We start from the raw sequence: 17,088 nt of genomic DNA on the forward strand, positions 1-17,088 counted from the left end.
TAAATATTTCAAACCATTATTAGGTTTTGCCCTTTTAAGAAATGAATCAATTTATGGTTTCCCATATAAACTATCACGTGATGGTGTGATGGAAGGGAAGGTGTGTGGGGTTGGAGATCTACTCCTCCCTACTAGTCATAACATAGTTACACTAGTAACTGTCATGGGAATCATCTCGAAACATATCTGACCAGATTGTCACACTCATATTGTTGATATTGCAATTGTTTGTGTGTCTATCATTTGTCATTTCATTTGGTTGTGTCTTTTTCTTAGGCACAAAATTTCTGGCCTCTTTTTTTTTTTTTTCTTTTTCTTGTTTGCCATTTGGGCTTAGCTTTTTCTTTCTCCACTGGGCAACACACTTGTGACACTTGTCAGATTCTACTCTTAACTATATATAGATCATCCAATTCATCAGTTATAGACAGACCACTGGACTCACATACTCCCCCACCACACACCAACACCAACACCAACACACCATGTCTGAACAGTTAAGTGCGTCTTTACTCCGATTGAAGCTTTTGGATGCGCTCAGAAGTGCCGATGTTGCCAAAATTGATGCCGTGATCAATGACCTATCCAGTTGTCCCACCACACTACAAACTCAGGACATACTCCAGTTGAAAGAAACCATATTTCACTATGCCGTACAAGTATCCTCCTTGCAGACCATCCAGTATCTCGTTATCAATGCCGAAAAGTTCAATCTTGACATCAATGCTCAGGACGCCCAGGGTAACACCCCGTTGCACTTGGCAGCTATTGCCTCCCGGTTAGACATTGTCAAGTACTTGTTGAGCTTGCCACTGATTAACGACACCATTGTCAATCTAGACAAGAAGCAGCCAGTGGAAGTGTGCAAGGACTTGAGTATTGCCCAGCTCATGCAATTTGAACGGGCAAAGTTTGTGGAAAAGTCGGCTATTGAACTACGCAACTTTTTCAGTAATCGCGATTTCAAGAATTTGGAAAACTTGCTTGTGTTGAACCCAAGAGCTTCCGAGTTGTTGGATATCAATGGCGCCGACCCTGAAACCGGCAATACCGTGTTGCATGAATTCATCAAGAAGGACGACATTGAAATGTGCGATTGGATCTTGAAACATGGCGGTGACCCATTCAAGCGTGACAAACGCGGCAAATTGCCCATTGATTTAGTTCACAACAACGACAAGTTGAAAAAGTTGCTCAAGACTTCTTCCAAAGAGCAGAATATCATGGATCCGGTGTCAACCAGCACTAGTGCGGCCAAGGCCGGTCCTCCTACTTATAAGGGATACTTGCGCAAATGGACAAACTTCACTTCCGGTTATAAATTGAGATACTTTGTCCTTGACCAATTTGGAATCTTGTCATATTATACCAATCAAGACGATACAAACAATGCCTGTCGTGGGTCGATCAACTTGGGATATGCTACTTTACACTTAGATTCTTCGGAAAAGTTGAAGTTTGAAATTTTTGGCAAGAATGGGTTGAGATGGCACTTAAAGGCTAATCATCCAATTGAAACTAATAGATGGGTATGGACTTTACAAAATGCCATTACCTTTGCCAGAGATAACCTCAAGAAGAAAGCAACAAGAACTTCCACTGGTTCAATCACAGGTACTACACCCAACATCTCAACAACCCATCTTACTGCTCCTGGGTCTCCTACCATTAAAGCCACCTCCCCCATTCACGAAGCTGACAATCGTGCTCATAGTTTTGAAGAAGAAGTTAGAGATTCAGTCGAGAAAAAGAGACACCGTCTTAGATTTGGCAAGAAGGACAAAAACAAGCATAAGCGAACTCCAAGTCAGGTTTCGGTTGCTTCCTTTGCTTCGGAAGACGATTTGATTGCTGAACCACCTAGTCGTTCCAGCACTTTCAAGAACAACCTCAAGAAGATCAAGGAGAGTTCTGTCACTGGCCTTGCTCATTCTGCTGATGACCAATACAGTTACCAAGACTCCGAAGGTGAGTTTGACTATGATATTTACGACTTGGAAGCTGGCGATGATGATTATGATAGTGATACTGAATCTAGTGAAGACATGTCCTCGTTGAATGATAGAATCGCCACTACCAAACGGTCTTTAGAAGTGGAAATCACCTCTCTTTTAGACTTGTTTAACCTGATTAAGCAATTTGATGCTGAGCCAACCAATCAAATTTATACTGTCGGTGGAACCGCATTAAACAATATCCTGGAATTGTTCACCAGGTATAACTCAGGTATTGAGCTTCGTGAATCGAAATTGAAACATTCATTGGACAGACAAGTTGAAGTGAATCGCTTGTGGGAAAATTCGATCCGTAAATTAGAAAATGAAATGCGGGATCGTGAAGTTAAATTATCGGAGTACGAAGACCAAAAGAAACAATTAAAGAAGTTGATTGCGTCGGGATCCGTCCCTATTAGTCCTCCACCAGCGGCATCACCCATGCCTTCACAAATTGTATCCAAGGATGAAGTATTACTGCAAGCAGCTCCCGAGTTGGATAAAGTGGATTTGAGATTGGAGGCTCCAACCAACTTGATTGGGGAGATCCTCGGTGAGGATTCCGACGATGAGTTCTTTGATGCTGATGAATTTGAAGAGGATGAAGAAGAAGAAGAAGAAGAAGAGACTACTGTGGCCAAGATCTTGTCTGGTGATTCCGAGTCCGTTATCCCTAAATTCGCTGGTATTTCTATGGAGGAAGAAACTTTAAAGGAAGAGGAAGCTGTTGAACCTAAAGGAACCATTAAAGACAAAGAATTGGAAAATCTTAATCCTGCTCAACGTGAAGTGGCCAAGCAGCTAGAGGCTGAAGGGTCATTCCTTGGTTATGAAAATCCACATCGTACGAAGTTGGCCATGGATGAAGATAATAGACCCAAGGTTGGATTATGGGGTATTTTGAAATCAATGATTGGTAAAGATATGACCCGAATGACCTTACCTGTTTCGTTCAATGAACCTACCTCTTTGTTGCAACGTTTATCGGAAGATATTGAATATTGTAGCTTGTTGGATACTGCCTGTACCTATGATGATTCCACCTTGCGTTTAATCTATGTGGCTGCCTTTGCCGCTTCGGAATACGCATCCACCATTAATAGAATTGCCAAGCCTTTCAATCCATTATTAGGTGAGACTTTTGAATACTGTCGTCCCGACCAACATTACCGAATGGTTGCCGAACAAGTGAGTCACCATCCACCCATTAGTGCCACTTCTGCTCAGTCGCCCAAATGGGATTACTATGGTGAAAATGCAGTTGATTCCAAATTCACCGGTCGTTCCTTTGACTTTAAGCATTTAGGTAAGATGTTCTGTGTGCTTAGACCAGACAATGGTGTAATTGACAAGAATGGGAACCGTGTCGCTGAGGAATTGTACAGTTGGAAGAAGGTCAATACTGCTGTTGTCGGTATCATGCTTGGGAACCCTACTGTGGACAATTACGGGAAAAAGATTGTCACTAATCACACCACCGGTGATCAAATTATTGTCGATATGAAACAACGTGGATGGAGAGCTTCGTCGGCGTATCAATTGTCAGGTCAAGCGCTTGATAAAGATGGTGTGCCACGCTGGGCCATGGGTGGTCATTGGAACTCCAAGATTTATGCCAAGAAAATCACCCTGGAGTCATTGAGAAACGAACCTAATCCTCAACAACGAAGAAACTCGTTATTGGACGAATCTGCCCTTGCCAAGAGCAAGACGAGCAATGATCCATTCTCGGGCCAGAAATTCTTGGTGTGGCAGGCTGCTCCTAGACCTAAGGTGCCATTCAACTTGACTGCGTTTGCTGTAACATTGAATGGGATTGATGATAACTTGAAGCCATATTTGGCACCAACTGATTCGAGATTGAGACCGGACCAGCGAGATATGGAGGACGGACTTTACGACAGAGCCGCCGACGAGAAGCACCGGGTAGAAGTAAAGCAAAGACAGGCGAGAAAGCAGAGAGAGGAGAGTGGCGAGCCATATGTTCCTAATTGGTTTGTCAAGAAGAAGCATCCAGTTACCGGGGATATTTTCTGGGAGTTTAATGGCGAGTATTGGAATAGACGGAAACAGAAAGATTTGGCTGGTACTGGTGATATTTTTTAGATTTTATAGTTGTTTAATAAACATTATATTTAGCCCTGCCGTAGTATTACTTTTATATGAGAGTATCTTGCTTTTACACGGAAGGAGATTTTTGCTGGTGTATGTTCTCAATATATCAAAGGTATATTATTATTATTTTTTTTTTTCAGACTGAGTATACTATTTTTCAAGTCATCTCATCTCATCGAAGCAACCATGGCCAAGAAGAAATCCAATGCAGCCAATGCAGCACAAGTATTAGAATCGTCAGTGTCTCCAATTGTCGAGATCAACTACAAAGATCCATTATTTACAATCGCATCCCACCCAACTAAACCAATTCTCCTCTCAGGGTTAGCTACCGGACATGTCTACTGTAACTCCTATGATGCCGAACAACTCGAAGAAAGGCTGATCAAGAAACGAGAAGAGATTCTTGAATTACAAAAGCAGGCCTATGAAGCCGGGAAATTGCCCTACATCAACAAATCAGTTTCTCAACTGGGTAAGAAGTGGTGGAAGGTGATCCAAGACCATTCCGAAGTTGAAGATGATTTAGTTCGCACCAACTGGAAAACGAAACGTCACAAGGGTTCTTGTCGTCATGCCATATTTGACCCATTGGAGAATTCTGTGGGTGAGTTTGTGTATACTGTCGGAACCGACAATATTATCAAGAAGGCTGCCACGGAAACCGGGAAAGTGGTTGGTAAACACACTGTTACTGGAGATTACCCCAACCCTAAGGATTCCATAACGAAATTGTGTCATTCCACCAGCAATCCGGTCTTATTGGCCGGTACTGAGAATGGACATGTTTTAGTATACGACAGTTCTAATTTAACGTCAGGGAAATTAAAATTCAAAGTGAGTTCTGTCCATGATGATGCCATTAACCATATCATGGCCATGCCTACGGTGTCGGCGTATCACTATCTCACGTTGGGTTCGACTACACTTGCCCATATTGATATAAGAAAGGGAATAATTACCCAGTCAGACGATCAAGAGGACGAGCTTCTTTCGATGTGCTATGCTAGTGACAACATCACGGAAAACAACAATGATACCGTATTGGTAGGCCATGGCGAGGGGATCGTCACGATATGGAAGAATTCCAAGAATAAATTCATGGACCAGTTGTCGCGTATCAAAGTGAATAAGGAGGCCTCAATTGACGCAATTGTCCCTACCATGAATGCCGACGATGAAGAGATGTGTAATTCCGTGTGGTATGGTGACAGTGAAGGGTTATTGCATAGAGTTAATTACAAACGAGGAAAAGTAGCGGAGACACGAGTTCATTCTAGTGCAAGAGGAAAGCATGGTGCTGTTGATGAGGTGGGTATTTTAGATATTGATTACGATTATAGGTTGATTAGTGCTGGTATGGACACTTTGAAGATTTGGTCGAACAGAGAGGTTGAGCAAGCTGAGCATGAGAGTGAAGAAGAAGAAGAAGATAGTGATTCTAGTGATTCTGATGTTGATAAAGAGTCTGAAAGCGACTCTTTGGGCCCTCTGGATTTCTCAGATAGTGATGATGACAATGATTCCGAGAAGGACAAAGACAACGACGAACAAGATGATAGTGACGAAGAAGATGCAGACCTGGACCTGAACTCTGATGAAGAGGAGGAAGCACCACCTCCACAATTAGTCCGCAGAAAACGTACGGATATCTCGCAAATAGTATCGAAACCCAAACGTAAAGTGATCGACATCAACAAACTTACAAAGACTGAACCAGAAGAGCCCGCCGAAGAACCAAAACTGAAGAAACAAAAGTTGAAGGAAAAGAAGATGACTACTAAACAGCTTCGTAACATGCAGAAGCACGAGCATGGGATCCGTAAGTTTGAAGGGTTGTAGTTAATACATAGTAATAAATTATTTCTGTAATTGGTAGCAGATGTTGCCCCCAAAAAAAAAAAGATAAGCACAGGAAATCCCCCATCAACAGCCAGACAACCTACAGCACACCGTTGCATTACGATGGATCCACTCAAGATATCCACCGTGAATGATGTCATCCTAAACCGGAGAGGGTACCACATCCGCGGAACACTCATATTATCTACATATCACCTTGTTTTTTCCTTCACCACACCAACATCATCTACGCCACGCGAAATCTGGATATGTTATCCCATAATTGACCGAATGTCAAAGGCTCGCGGATCCTCATGGATGAACAACGTCAACGGTGATGTCACTACACCTCCAGTTGTATCTGATGAGTTTGATCACTATTCTGCATCACATATTCGTCTCCAGTGCAAAGACTTTACGTTTTATTCATTTGACTTTTTAAATGATGCCATTTGTTGTGAGGTGTTTGCGAAAATGAGCAGCTTGATCACGGTGAGCAAGAGCGAGAATGACATCAAGGCATTGTACGCGTATGAATACAGACCAAACATGTTGGAACAGGCGTTGGAAGTTCGAGGGTGGGATTTGTACGATCCAGTTCAAGAGTATACCCGGTTGAACTTGATTGAGAATGAAAAGTACTGGAGAGTAACGAATATCAACGAAGAGTATAAGTTCTGTCCGTCGTATCCTAAAGTGATTGTTGTCCCCAGTTCAATCTCAGATAATGTGTTGAAACATGCCGGTAAGTTCCGGTCAAAACAGAGAATACCAGCGATAGTATATAAACACCGTGGAAGTAATGGGAATGTGATTGCCCGATGTGCACAGCCATTGGTAGGACTAAACTTGCAGAATCGATCAATTCAAGATGAGAAGTTGATTGGGGAGATATTCAAGACCCAGCAAGAAGAACGAGAATACAACATGTCGGAAGAGGACGAGTATCAAAACCAACCACAACGAAACTTACTAGTCGATCTACGTCCGTTGACCAACGCAATAGGACAACATGCATTAGGAGCAGGAACAGAGAATGTTGAAAATTATCGAGGCAAGACTCCACAGAAGGAAGGTTCGCCTGATGAGATTCCCGAAACCAATTTACGACATGTGGAGAAGATATTTTGTAATATTGACAACATTCATGTCATGAGGGATTCTGTGAATAAGTTGACGTCTGTCTTGAATGATCTTGACAAGTATCCTACTGGATCAGCCGGTAGTAGTGCTTTATTACAACAGCAACTTACGAAAACTCAATGGTTGCACCGACTTTCCCTTATACTTCAGTCGGTGGACCGTATAACCAAGTCGATCCATTTCAACAACACAAATGTTATAATACATTGTTCTGATGGTTGGGATAGAACGTCACAAGTATCAGCATTGGCACAATTGTGTCTTGATCCATATTATAGAACAATCAAGGGGTTTATGGTACTCATTGAAAAGGAATGGGTCAGTTTCGGGTTCAAGTTTGCCACCAGGGCCGATCATGGCGGTTGTATTGGTGCGATTGTCAAGAAGGAAGTGAAAACCAATGGGTCAAGCAATACAGAAATATCCGACCAGGCTTCCGAGAGTTCTGTTGAAAGTTCCGTTTATGAGGGAGAAACCCTGGGTGGTGCTGCTGCCAGTGTGACTAGTTTCTTTCAGCGAGCAGCCAAGGCAGCTCGGGATATCAAAAACTCGGCTCAGAGTGGGTTGAGTTCACCTGCTCCTGATGACGAAAAGTATATCCCCATGGCATCGGTGTACAGTGGCAGCACTGACAAATCTCCTGTTTTCCACCAGTTTTTGGATTGTGTATACCAGATATTACGACAACACCCGTCGAAATTCGAGTTCAATAGTCGATTCTTGAAACGGTTGTTTTACCATTACTATTCGTGTCAATACGGGACGTTTCTTTGTGATTCAGAACGGGAATTGTATCAAGTGTTTAAAGTGCACGAGAGTACCGTGTCGGTGTGGGACTACTTCAACAGTCGGCCAGGTGAGTTTGTCAATGCGGGTTATAAACTGGACGACGTGATTTTCTTTAATTTTGCTGATGTCAAATGGTGGTCTGAGTTGTATGGACGTACTGATGAGGAGATGAATGGGTTGTCTAATTCTTTGGATCGGAAGTTTGCCCAGATGAGCATGAATAGGAAGTAGTAGTGGTAGTAGTAGTAGTAGCATACGTCATATCCGAGTCGGGAGCAACTATTGCAATGTGACTACAGGTTACACATCGGTATACATGTCCGATGAGGATGAATACCACCCGATAGAATACATAACTGCATATAACGTAATTAATAATTAGCATCTTACCGAGATCGGAGATTTGAAAAATTTCTTATCTGATCGTGTCTTGCAACATAAATAATTTCATCCATTGTCGTTTAACTTGTTCTGGTCTGCTCTCTCTCTTCGCTAGCTATGTCGTTCCGTGTAAGAATAAGAGGCTTGCGCTTTTACAGCAAGTACACGTCGGGAAACCAAGGTGTGGAAGGAAGATTACCACAAATACACGTCCCCGAGTCAGGTTCAGTCGGGCTTGCCATAACTGACCCATACATCATCTACCAAAACTACATCCACAATGGCATCCTCCAGAAGGACGAGAGCCAACTCCGTGTAATGAAGGAGTTTCAGAAACTCTACCACCGAGTAGTCGACTATACCCCGCCCGAAGAGCTTCTGATTAATCTCAGTTTACTCATCCGCAAGATCCAACTCAAGCATGCCAAACACGAAGCACGCGCCCAGGGGTTCTCGCCCTTGAAATACACCGCTATTCGGAACTTGTTCAGTAATGTCGACACCGACAAGAAGGCGTTGATGAAGTACATGTCCGATGAGGACCACTTGCACACGTTCGCTTCGCCCCAGGGTTTGCTCGTGAATGGTGGGGTCGGCAGTGGTAAATCGATGCTTATGGACATCTTTGCCGCCTCATTACCACACAAATCTAAGATGAGATGGCATTACAACAACTTCATCCTCTGGGTGTTTAGTGAAATGCACCAGATTCAACAGGAGAGAATGTTAACGAGCACTATGGGCAATGGGAAACTGTTGCAGTGCTATACTATGGAGAACGAGTTCATCTTGTACGAGATCGCCCAGAAGATGATCAACAAGAACACAATTTTGATCTTGGACGAGTTTGTCCTTCCGGATATCGCCGCGGCCAACATTGTCAAGATTTTGTTTACATACTATTTCAAGTTGGGTGGCGTGCTTGTGGCCACGTCGAATAAGTTGCCCGAGGACTTGTACTCGAATCTGTTCCATCGCAAGAATTTTACAGGGTTCTTGCTGATTTTGAATTCGAGGTGCCATAGTGTGGATATTAATTCTGAAAAGGATTATCGGAGTTATTTTGCAGCAAACTCGACTACTCAGCCTAACTTAATCGTCAAGAGAGGTAACGCCCAGCACAACACCCAATGGATTGAACTAGTCAAGCAAGCAACTGGTCTGTCGAGTGACACTTCTAGTGTTGGTGAATTAGGAGGGCGTCCATCGACAATCACAGTTTACAATAGAAAAATCAATATCCCGTTAACCTTCAACGACACTACAGCATACCTTGACTTTGCTGAGATATGTCAGGGATTACACTCCTCCTCGGACTACATCACAATTGCATCGCACTACAAAACCATCATCCTCGATAATGTGCCAATAATGACCGCAAGCAAGAAGAACGAAGCACGGAGATTCATCACTTTGTTAGATGCAATTTATGAATCGAAGTGCCAGCTTTTCATTCGCTGTGAAGTTGACATCGATCATCTTTTCTTTCCGGATGTGCTACACCAGGATAACACTGAGTTAATGGAATACTTGCGGGAGAATTACAAGGAAGTTACTAGTAACTTGCAAGTGCAGGACGAGGAAATGTTTGCTAGGACAAGTATAGACATGATGAATCCATATCGTCCCAACGTGAGTACGTACGATCACGATCATACCAAGAGTTACGACGACTATGAGCAGGTGAACCAGAAGAATTACAAGAACTTGAAAGCATTTACTGGTGATGATGAGAAGTTTGCTTTCAAACGAGCAGTTTCCCGGATTAAAGAGATGGTGAATTCCGATGCGTGGAGACGGTTCGATCGTTGGATCCCCTTGGATAATACCATGCGACCATGGGAAACTACTTCTGGCTCGACGGATCGAATGGCCACATCACCAGAAGAAGCTAATTATAGAGTAGATAGATTCTTGGAAGACCATCCTATTAAGGAATTAACCAAGAATGAATTGTTGGATACGTTTCCCCGAGACTTGTCGGCCAGGAACGGTCTTCCATTCAGACAGTTCAACGCTAAGGTCGCGCCTATGTTTAAAAGCTTGCAACATTTTTGGGCTATGGGGATTTGGACTAAGGAACAAGGAGAGCGTGCTAAGGATGGCATTGCCAAGAGCTGGATTAGTTCCAGTATTAGAAAGTAGGTAAACTTTTATAGGTTATAGGAATATCCATGGAAAATATCGTGCGGCTCAACATTTCCCACCGACCCACCGAGGATAAAAATTTCCCCACATAAGCACAAGAAAAATCCAACAATTCTGTGTACTTTCTCTTCTTTACAACCATGACAATTCTCACTGCCGAAAGACTAGTTAGATTGGCATACAACTACCCCAGTCTCCACAATACCTGGTACTTGATTGCCACTGCGTGTCTCACCATTGTCAACCAACCCCAGGAGATCCCCCGGCTCTACCACTTTGCATTGCGCCAGCAGTTGTTGGACACTCCCAGTGATGACAGCGTGCTTACTGACAAACACATGCTTCAACTAGCCCAGGATTCGATCAACTCGGCTAAGAAGTATGCTGATTTGACTGGAGTCGGAGTCAACTTGCCCGATTTGTTGGTGTATACCCAGCACTTGCCCTTGAAGTTTAAGTACTCAAGAAGTGAAGATATTCATGCCACCCAGGATAGAGTCACTTGTCGGATCAGAGAAGTTATACTCAAGAGTGTGGCCCTTGGAGGGTTACCCAGGGCGATCAATGCATTGATGATTTTGAAAACGGTTACGCCTACGTCCTTGAAAGCCGGGTTGATCCCGGAACGTAACCTTATCGTCCACCCAGGCAAGATCCCCTCGTCGTCAATCGTCAGTGAAGATTTCGACGGCACGTCATTCGAACAACAGTCAACCACAGACACTATTGACGGGCCCATTTCCAAGCAGTCTATCGACGTTAGACAGATTAAGAAGGAGTTGGTGCGCGGGTCCAACTTTTGGAATTCGGTGTACACCAACAAGATCAACACCCGGATCAAGCAGCAGATGTTGACGGCATACCCGGACTTGTGGTACTTTGCCTACCATCATATCTACGCTCCGTTATTGAGTTATACTGATATCCTTCTGGGCAAGGAGACGTCGATGTGTGTGGTTGCCTGTTTGATTCCTCAGGATGTTAATCCCCAGTTGAAGGGACACTTGAAAGGTGCGTTGAATAACGGTGCCACTAAACAGGAGTTGGATGATGTTAGACTGTTGACATTTGATATTTGTGATTGGGCCGGTGGTGTCCATTGGCAAGGTGGTAAAGAAGGAGTAGCCAAGTTGTAGGTGTATAAATTAGATAGTGTAATTTTTCAGTCCTCCTCCCCACACAAAAAATTTCATGTACTCTCTCTCTGTCTCTCTCACTCCCTCTCTCCCCGATACCATGTTGACGGCAGAAAGACTAGCTGAGTTGGCTTCGTATGAACATATCCAGGATAGTTGGTACATTCCCGCTATTGCGTGTATATCTCAACTCAACTTGCCTGAGGATGCACCTGTGATTTGTTATTTCGCATTGCAACGTCGAGTTTTGAATGCCGTTGATCTAGTGAAACTCGCCCAACAATGCATTGATACCGTGAGACGAGCACAACAGGATCCATCATATGAAGTTCCTCAACTAGTATCTGAAGACTTGCCATTGCTATGTTCCAGGAACGATGTTCTTGGAATGCAACAAACTCTTATCGACCAGACAAGAGAGGTTATTCTCAAGATTAGTGTGATGATTGGCATGCCCAAGTCAATCAACGCTATGATGGCCCTCAAGGCAGCAACACCAAAATGCTTAATGGCTACTGTTCATAGAACTACTATGCTTGAACTGGACACTAGTGAAGTAACTCCAAACTCCATCAATGTCGATCAATTGTCGCTTGAAATTAATAGAGGAACACATTTTTGGAACGCTGTTTACTCCAAGATAAGCCAACGAGTGCAAACACAAATTTACAATGCGTATCCAGACTTGTGGAACTACATCTTCCATCACATATACAGTCCATTGCTCAGTTATACAGACATATTACCCGGCAAGGAGACCTCATTCGCAGCAATTGCCTGTATGATTCCCCAGGATGTCAATCCACAACTCAAGGGACACTTGAAGGGCGCATTGAACAATGGCGCTAGTGTTGAGCAAGTCAATCTGGTTAGACAGCTTGTACTTGATATGTGTGAGTGGAAGGGTGATGTTACTTGGAAAGATGGTAAGGAAAGTATACCTCGAGTGTAAACGTGTGTATATTTGCTTTTCTATAGAATTGACGAATTATATATATAGATAGATGTGAGTGAGTGTGTATGTGTGTTATAGATTATAGTTGTATTCTTCCTTGTCTCTTTATCAACCACACTTGTGATCCACAGAATACAAAGAATGCCAAGTAGACAAAAACAGCACCGAATACAGTGGATGCCACGGCCTCGCCATCTTCAGGATCATTTATCGACCCCATGAACGATTCACTGTTTGTCTTGAACAAGTACCCAATGACCGATAATATAACTATGGCAAATGCTGATAATATAGTACAACAGTATGCTTGGAATGATGACACGATTGGCTTCATGGTGGTGATTGATTGGTGGTGATGACGATGATGATGGACTGCCAGGTTAATTGTTGGTGTAATTTTTTTTTGTTTTTCAGGAGTGAATTGGTTGTCTATTTTTCTATACACTGAAACTACTATTATTACACGAGTTGCTCACTACGCTTGGGGGTAACTGTATCGGTGTTACTGCTATCTTCGTCCTCTTCAAACCCATCGATCTCTTCATATTCATCTTCATCAACCCCAGATGTTGTTTCCGGTACCAACCTTGAACTAGGAGTTGTTGGAGGTACACTAACACTAGGACTATCTTCAATTCTAGGAGTAGTCAGCTTGGAATACGCTGACTCGTCAACTAAACCGTTCCTATTAACCTTTGACTTCTTCAACATCTGAACTGTCCTGTACGTCTCTCGTAATAGATGTAACCTATCTGCTAGACTTCTGATATTGTTAAACCACGCCTTTTCAACTTGTTGATTGTGTGCAATAACCGAAGGTATATCGTCGTTATTCCTGGGATTCAATATATACTGCTCGTTATAAGTCGCCATGCTTTCTATGGCATCTTGATATGAACATTGCTCCTGCATGTCGGCCGTGTCCTCCTTGGATATCTTAATCGGGCTGGAATCAATAACGCTGAATGATTTCTGAAACGGGAGTGTGGTATTAGGTGTAAGACTCGGTGGTGTTGGTGTTCTATTTCGACTTCTTCTTTGTGACTTTATCGGGGATGTCATGTATCCCAGATTATAATGGAGCGTAACAAATTTCGTGGGTGTGGAAACTGGGGGTGTACTACCCAGCACCGATGGTGTCTCTTCCTTCACATACGGTGAAGTGTTAGACACAGACTGCTCTAGCAACTGGTTGTATTTGTCCCTGTTGTATTTGAATGTGACTAACATGATATACTGCAAATGGTATGCTTTCCAGTACAAGATTTGAAAGGGCTGCCAAAATTCAAATTCACCTGGAAAAAAAATTTGTAAACCGACATATAACCAACACTGTAAACCACCACATAATGACTACAGCACAATTAGACTCAGAAAAGCCCGGCAATGAAGCATTAATATCCACAGCAGAGCAACTCCTGTCATTGATTGAGTCACTAATCGAACTAGGTGTGTTGGTTCATGACAACCAAGGTACACCCCAATCGCACACAGCCCTGACACACAAGGTCAACCAAATCATTAGTCAATTGTCAGGATTGACTTCCAGCCCATACACGAACCAGTATCCTGTTCCTGTTGATGTTATTTCATACATTGAAGACGGAAGAAATCCCGACATTTACACTCGTGAGTTTATTGAGGTTACAGCTAAGAGTAATGCGCGCTTGAAGGGGAAAATGGAGGCATTTGCTAAATTGAGAGATGTGTTGGGGGACAAGTTGGGCAAGGAGTTTCCTGAGTTGGTTGACAGTATTGGTGATATAAAGAGAAGGACTACTGTGCAAGAAAATGATCAGTAGGAAGGCACCCCACCTAGTAAGAGACACGACATGACACAACACAACTCAACACAACTCGACACAACTCGACACCTGTTTCAAATCAGAATCTGCCAACGCCGAGAATAAAACTACTGTTCTTGATAGTCTAATTTGTATAAAGCTGGTTCGAAAAGGTTAAAGTACGCACATTTGGCTGGAAACACCTTTTCCTAAACAGGTAAATTATCATACCTGACCAAAATATATGATCATATATTTCATAAATGAAAGGAGATATCTCCTAGCACAGATCTTGACCAACCAGTATCTAAATTTAGTGTTAATACATCTGTCTAATGCATATTAAGACGTACACCTAGTGCATGTATCTGCTATCAAATAATAAAGCAATGTAGATTTACCAGCTCTTACAGCTTGACATAACTTGCTATCCCGAAGAAGTACTTCTTGATGCTACATCAATCTCTCGGTAATCAGCATTTACCTGAATACGGATAAACAACCGCATCGTATTCAGAAATGATTCGATATTTATAAGATCCAAGATTTATTTGTTTTTTTTTTTGCAAGCATGATTTTTTTTCGCTTAGTGCAAGATGGCTGGTTGTCTTTATGAATGACATCTTCATATCAAATCTTGTCAAATTTAAATGACATATCCAATTTGGAAAATTTGACTAGCCAAGAAGTCTGATTTAGTTGGAACAGCCAGTTCCAGTTAAGCAACCATCGTTTAATTAGGTAGTTTTCTGTACAAGAAATATTACAATCCATATGATGATCACAAAATTAAACTCTTGTATTTCCATAAATAATGCTTGCTTGTGTAACTGGCTAGATTGTTGTTTTGGATCAATATTTGGTTTACGTGTATTGTTGATGTGGTTACAATGCCGTATATTCGTAACGTATCGTAAGGTGTATGTGTACGCAACCAACTGATTCAATAAAAATGATCTATGATCTAACCAGTTAGAAGGCGTCCCTTTCAATACGCAGAAAACTGCTACAATCTAAATCTATAAGAAACTTCTGAATATATCTCCATTACTACTTAGAAAGTTTGATACTTGTACACTATAATTGAACCATGCTCCAGATTTCTTGATTTCGGCAATGCTGGTTATTTTATTTTTTTTTTTTTGGTTAATGCAAGATTATTTTTTAGATTTTGTGGTTGCATAGTTCGAACAATTTCGCAGCATTGTTTTCGTTTTCTTTGCTTTGCTGGTTAAGAGGTTTGTCATATATAATGGGTCACATCTCTTGATCCAATTTAAAATTCTTTGTTACTCTTATCTTATTAAACTAACATACCAATACGATGCAATTTAGTATACTTTCACTTACATTACTCTCGTTATTCAAGTTGGCCACTGCTGACGATTATGATGCAACTACGGTTGTCACCACTACCCCACACACTACAGAAGTCACTACTTTCGTAGCACAAGAAGACATTTACGGAACAGTATACATATATACCAATGATGATGGTCAATTAACTACCCAAACCGTGCTCAATACTCAAACAAACAGTTATGATCCAGCCACCACTACAACTTCCTCCTCAAGTTCATCTGCTTCTAGTTCAACAACTGCTTCTTCATACTCACTCTACAATGACCCAGTCTCGGAAACTGATACTACTACCCTGGAACCAACCCTCGTCATCCCCGTGGGCGATTACACTACAAGCACAAAGATCTCCACAACCACCCTTGATAATGGAAATACTGCCATAGTGGAACTTGTTGTTTTATATACTTCAGACTGTTAGACCCTTATGATATCTTTTTTATTTCTTTTTATACTTTATAGATAATAATGTATGTTTTTTTTGGTTGGCCCATACACTTCTCTTTCAAATATCGGCAAATGCCCCCTTCTTCGAACCAAGTTGGTGGCATTGTAATCTATCTGGCCGGGCTTCACAATATGGTTTCTCAGACTTGGTCAAATCAAGAAACATCAATCCGAGATTCTTGTGTTTTAAACTGGTAAACACATTCTTCCAAATACCTGATTTGAACTTAGTCTTAAACTTGACCTTCCTGAGTTTTGCTTTGGGAAACAATGCATATCGTTCTTTTCTAAATATTTGAACCCGTTTCCCTGGTGATGCTTTGCACGTCAACGATGAATCCTTTTCATAACTCAACGATAACCCGTAGGATCCAACAGTAGCCAGGGCAGACAAGAGAATCACCGTGGTCCTGACAGATATCTCCGGCGGTAAAGTCAAGTATAATTGATGTGAATAAGACTGGTACATGGTTGGAATCCCCTTTTTCATACGGATACACCCCGTCAAGGGGAAAGTATATTCAAACGGTTTCAAAAACCCAAACTTCATTTCAACAAGGGTGATTTCTCGTGGGCTACTAGCAGTTTCTACTTCATGATCTGCACCTACTTCATCAGTCCATTCAGATTCATCAAAGTGATACACGGTGTTGGTGTCTTTTACTAGAATGACTGTTGACTTGGCCATCTCTTTATCCTTTCTTTTCTGGAGATTTTTCCAGAATCGTGAGTTTATTAACTCCTTTTCATTGGCAAATTCACGCGACGACACTTGTTCGGAGTCGCCAGCTTCAAACGTCCGTAAGATACCGTTATCTTGGGTTTGTTGTACTAAAACTTCCCTTAATGGTTGCCACAGTTTATCACTGTCACCATTAATCTCTAATCCTACTACTAACGAAACTAAAAAGAAATACCAATACCACATAATTACTACTGGATATACCAGCAGGTTAAGCTGCTCCTTAATTTCTTTCCTTTAAAGTACTTCATTT

At 42.1% G+C, this 17,088-nt stretch overlaps 11 protein-coding genes across 11 annotated transcripts; 8 read left to right on the top strand and 3 right to left on the bottom strand. All coding sequences in view use genetic code 12, as the record gives it.

The window, feature by feature from the left end:
- Window positions 1-485: 485 nt before the first annotated feature.
- SPAPADRAFT_139837 (oxysterol-binding protein related protein) lies at window positions 486-4,100 on the top strand (the record flags this gene model as incomplete). The annotated part of the gene is made up of 2 exons (XM_007375480.1): window positions 486-1,614; window positions 1,675-4,100. The coding sequence occupies 2 exons, from the start codon at window positions 486-488 to the stop codon at window positions 4,098-4,100; spliced, it is 3,555 nt and encodes a 1,184-aa protein (XP_007375542.1).
- A 195-nt stretch (window positions 4,101-4,295) lies between these two features.
- JIP5 (Jip5p) lies at window positions 4,296-5,951 on the top strand (the record flags this gene model as incomplete). The annotated part of the gene is made up of 1 exon (XM_007375481.1): window positions 4,296-5,951. The coding sequence occupies one exon, from the start codon at window positions 4,296-4,298 to the stop codon at window positions 5,949-5,951; it is 1,656 nt and encodes a 551-aa protein (XP_007375543.1).
- Window positions 5,952-6,074: 123 nt separating this feature from the next.
- Window positions 6,075-8,114, top strand: SPAPADRAFT_139029 (phosphatidylinositol-3-phosphatase; the record flags this gene model as incomplete). Its single annotated transcript, XM_007375482.1, has 1 exon — window positions 6,075-8,114. One exon carries the CDS (start codon window positions 6,075-6,077, stop codon window positions 8,112-8,114), a length of 2,040 nt encoding a protein of 679 aa, XP_007375544.1.
- Window positions 8,115-8,381: 267 nt separating this feature from the next.
- AFG1 (Afg1p) lies at window positions 8,382-10,409 on the top strand (the record flags this gene model as incomplete). The annotated part of the gene is made up of 1 exon (XM_007375483.1): window positions 8,382-10,409. One exon carries the CDS (start codon window positions 8,382-8,384, stop codon window positions 10,407-10,409), a length of 2,028 nt encoding a protein of 675 aa, XP_007375545.1.
- A 137-nt stretch (window positions 10,410-10,546) lies between these two features.
- Window positions 10,547-11,593, top strand: SPAPADRAFT_61349 (carboxymuconolactone decarboxylase family protein; the record flags this gene model as incomplete). Its single annotated transcript, XM_007375484.1, has 1 exon — window positions 10,547-11,593. The coding sequence occupies one exon, from the start codon at window positions 10,553-10,555 to the stop codon at window positions 11,546-11,548; it is 996 nt and encodes a 331-aa protein (XP_007375546.1).
- Window positions 11,594-11,618: 25 nt separating this feature from the next.
- SPAPADRAFT_61352 (carboxymuconolactone decarboxylase family protein) lies at window positions 11,619-12,872 on the top strand (the record flags this gene model as incomplete). Its single annotated transcript, XM_007375485.1, has 1 exon — window positions 11,619-12,872. One exon carries the CDS (start codon window positions 11,649-11,651, stop codon window positions 12,498-12,500), a length of 852 nt encoding a protein of 283 aa, XP_007375547.1.
- SPAPADRAFT_61356 (uncharacterized protein) lies at window positions 12,494-12,866 on the bottom strand (the record flags this gene model as incomplete). Its single annotated transcript, XM_007375486.1, has 1 exon — window positions 12,494-12,866. The coding sequence occupies one exon, from the start codon at window positions 12,835-12,837 to the stop codon at window positions 12,583-12,585; it is 255 nt and encodes an 84-aa protein (XP_007375548.1).
- Window positions 12,873-12,914: 42 nt separating the features above from the next.
- SPAPADRAFT_61359 (uncharacterized protein) lies at window positions 12,915-13,764 on the bottom strand (the record flags this gene model as incomplete). Its single annotated transcript, XM_007375487.1, has 1 exon — window positions 12,915-13,764. The coding sequence occupies one exon, from the start codon at window positions 13,731-13,733 to the stop codon at window positions 12,963-12,965; it is 771 nt and encodes a 256-aa protein (XP_007375549.1).
- Window positions 13,765-13,831: 67 nt separating this feature from the next.
- Window positions 13,832-15,141, top strand: MED10 (mediator complex subunit; the record flags this gene model as incomplete). Its single annotated transcript, XM_007375488.1, is given in 2 exon segments — window positions 13,832-14,829; window positions 14,842-15,141. The coding sequence occupies 1 exon segment, from the start codon at window positions 13,853-13,855 to the stop codon at window positions 14,303-14,305; it is 453 nt and encodes a 150-aa protein (XP_007375550.1).
- Window positions 15,142-15,582: 441 nt separating this feature from the next.
- On the top strand, window positions 15,583-16,135 carry SPAPADRAFT_61362 (uncharacterized protein; the record flags this gene model as incomplete). The annotated part of the gene is made up of 1 exon (XM_007375489.1): window positions 15,583-16,135. One exon carries the CDS (start codon window positions 15,612-15,614, stop codon window positions 16,065-16,067), a length of 456 nt encoding a protein of 151 aa, XP_007375551.1.
- A 16-nt stretch (window positions 16,136-16,151) lies between these two features.
- Window positions 16,152-17,074, bottom strand: SPAPADRAFT_66906 (uncharacterized protein; the record flags this gene model as incomplete). The annotated part of the gene is made up of 1 exon (XM_007375490.1): window positions 16,152-17,074. The coding sequence occupies one exon, from the start codon at window positions 17,019-17,021 to the stop codon at window positions 16,152-16,154; it is 870 nt and encodes a 289-aa protein (XP_007375552.1).
- Window positions 17,075-17,088: the final 14 nt, after the last annotated feature.

The sequence above is a fragment of the Spathaspora passalidarum genome (genome assembly GCF_000223485.1).
Source record: "Spathaspora passalidarum NRRL Y-27907 unplaced genomic scaffold SPAPAscaffold_4, whole genome shotgun sequence".
Taxonomy (NCBI): Eukaryota; Fungi; Ascomycota; class Pichiomycetes; order Serinales; family Debaryomycetaceae; genus Spathaspora; species Spathaspora passalidarum.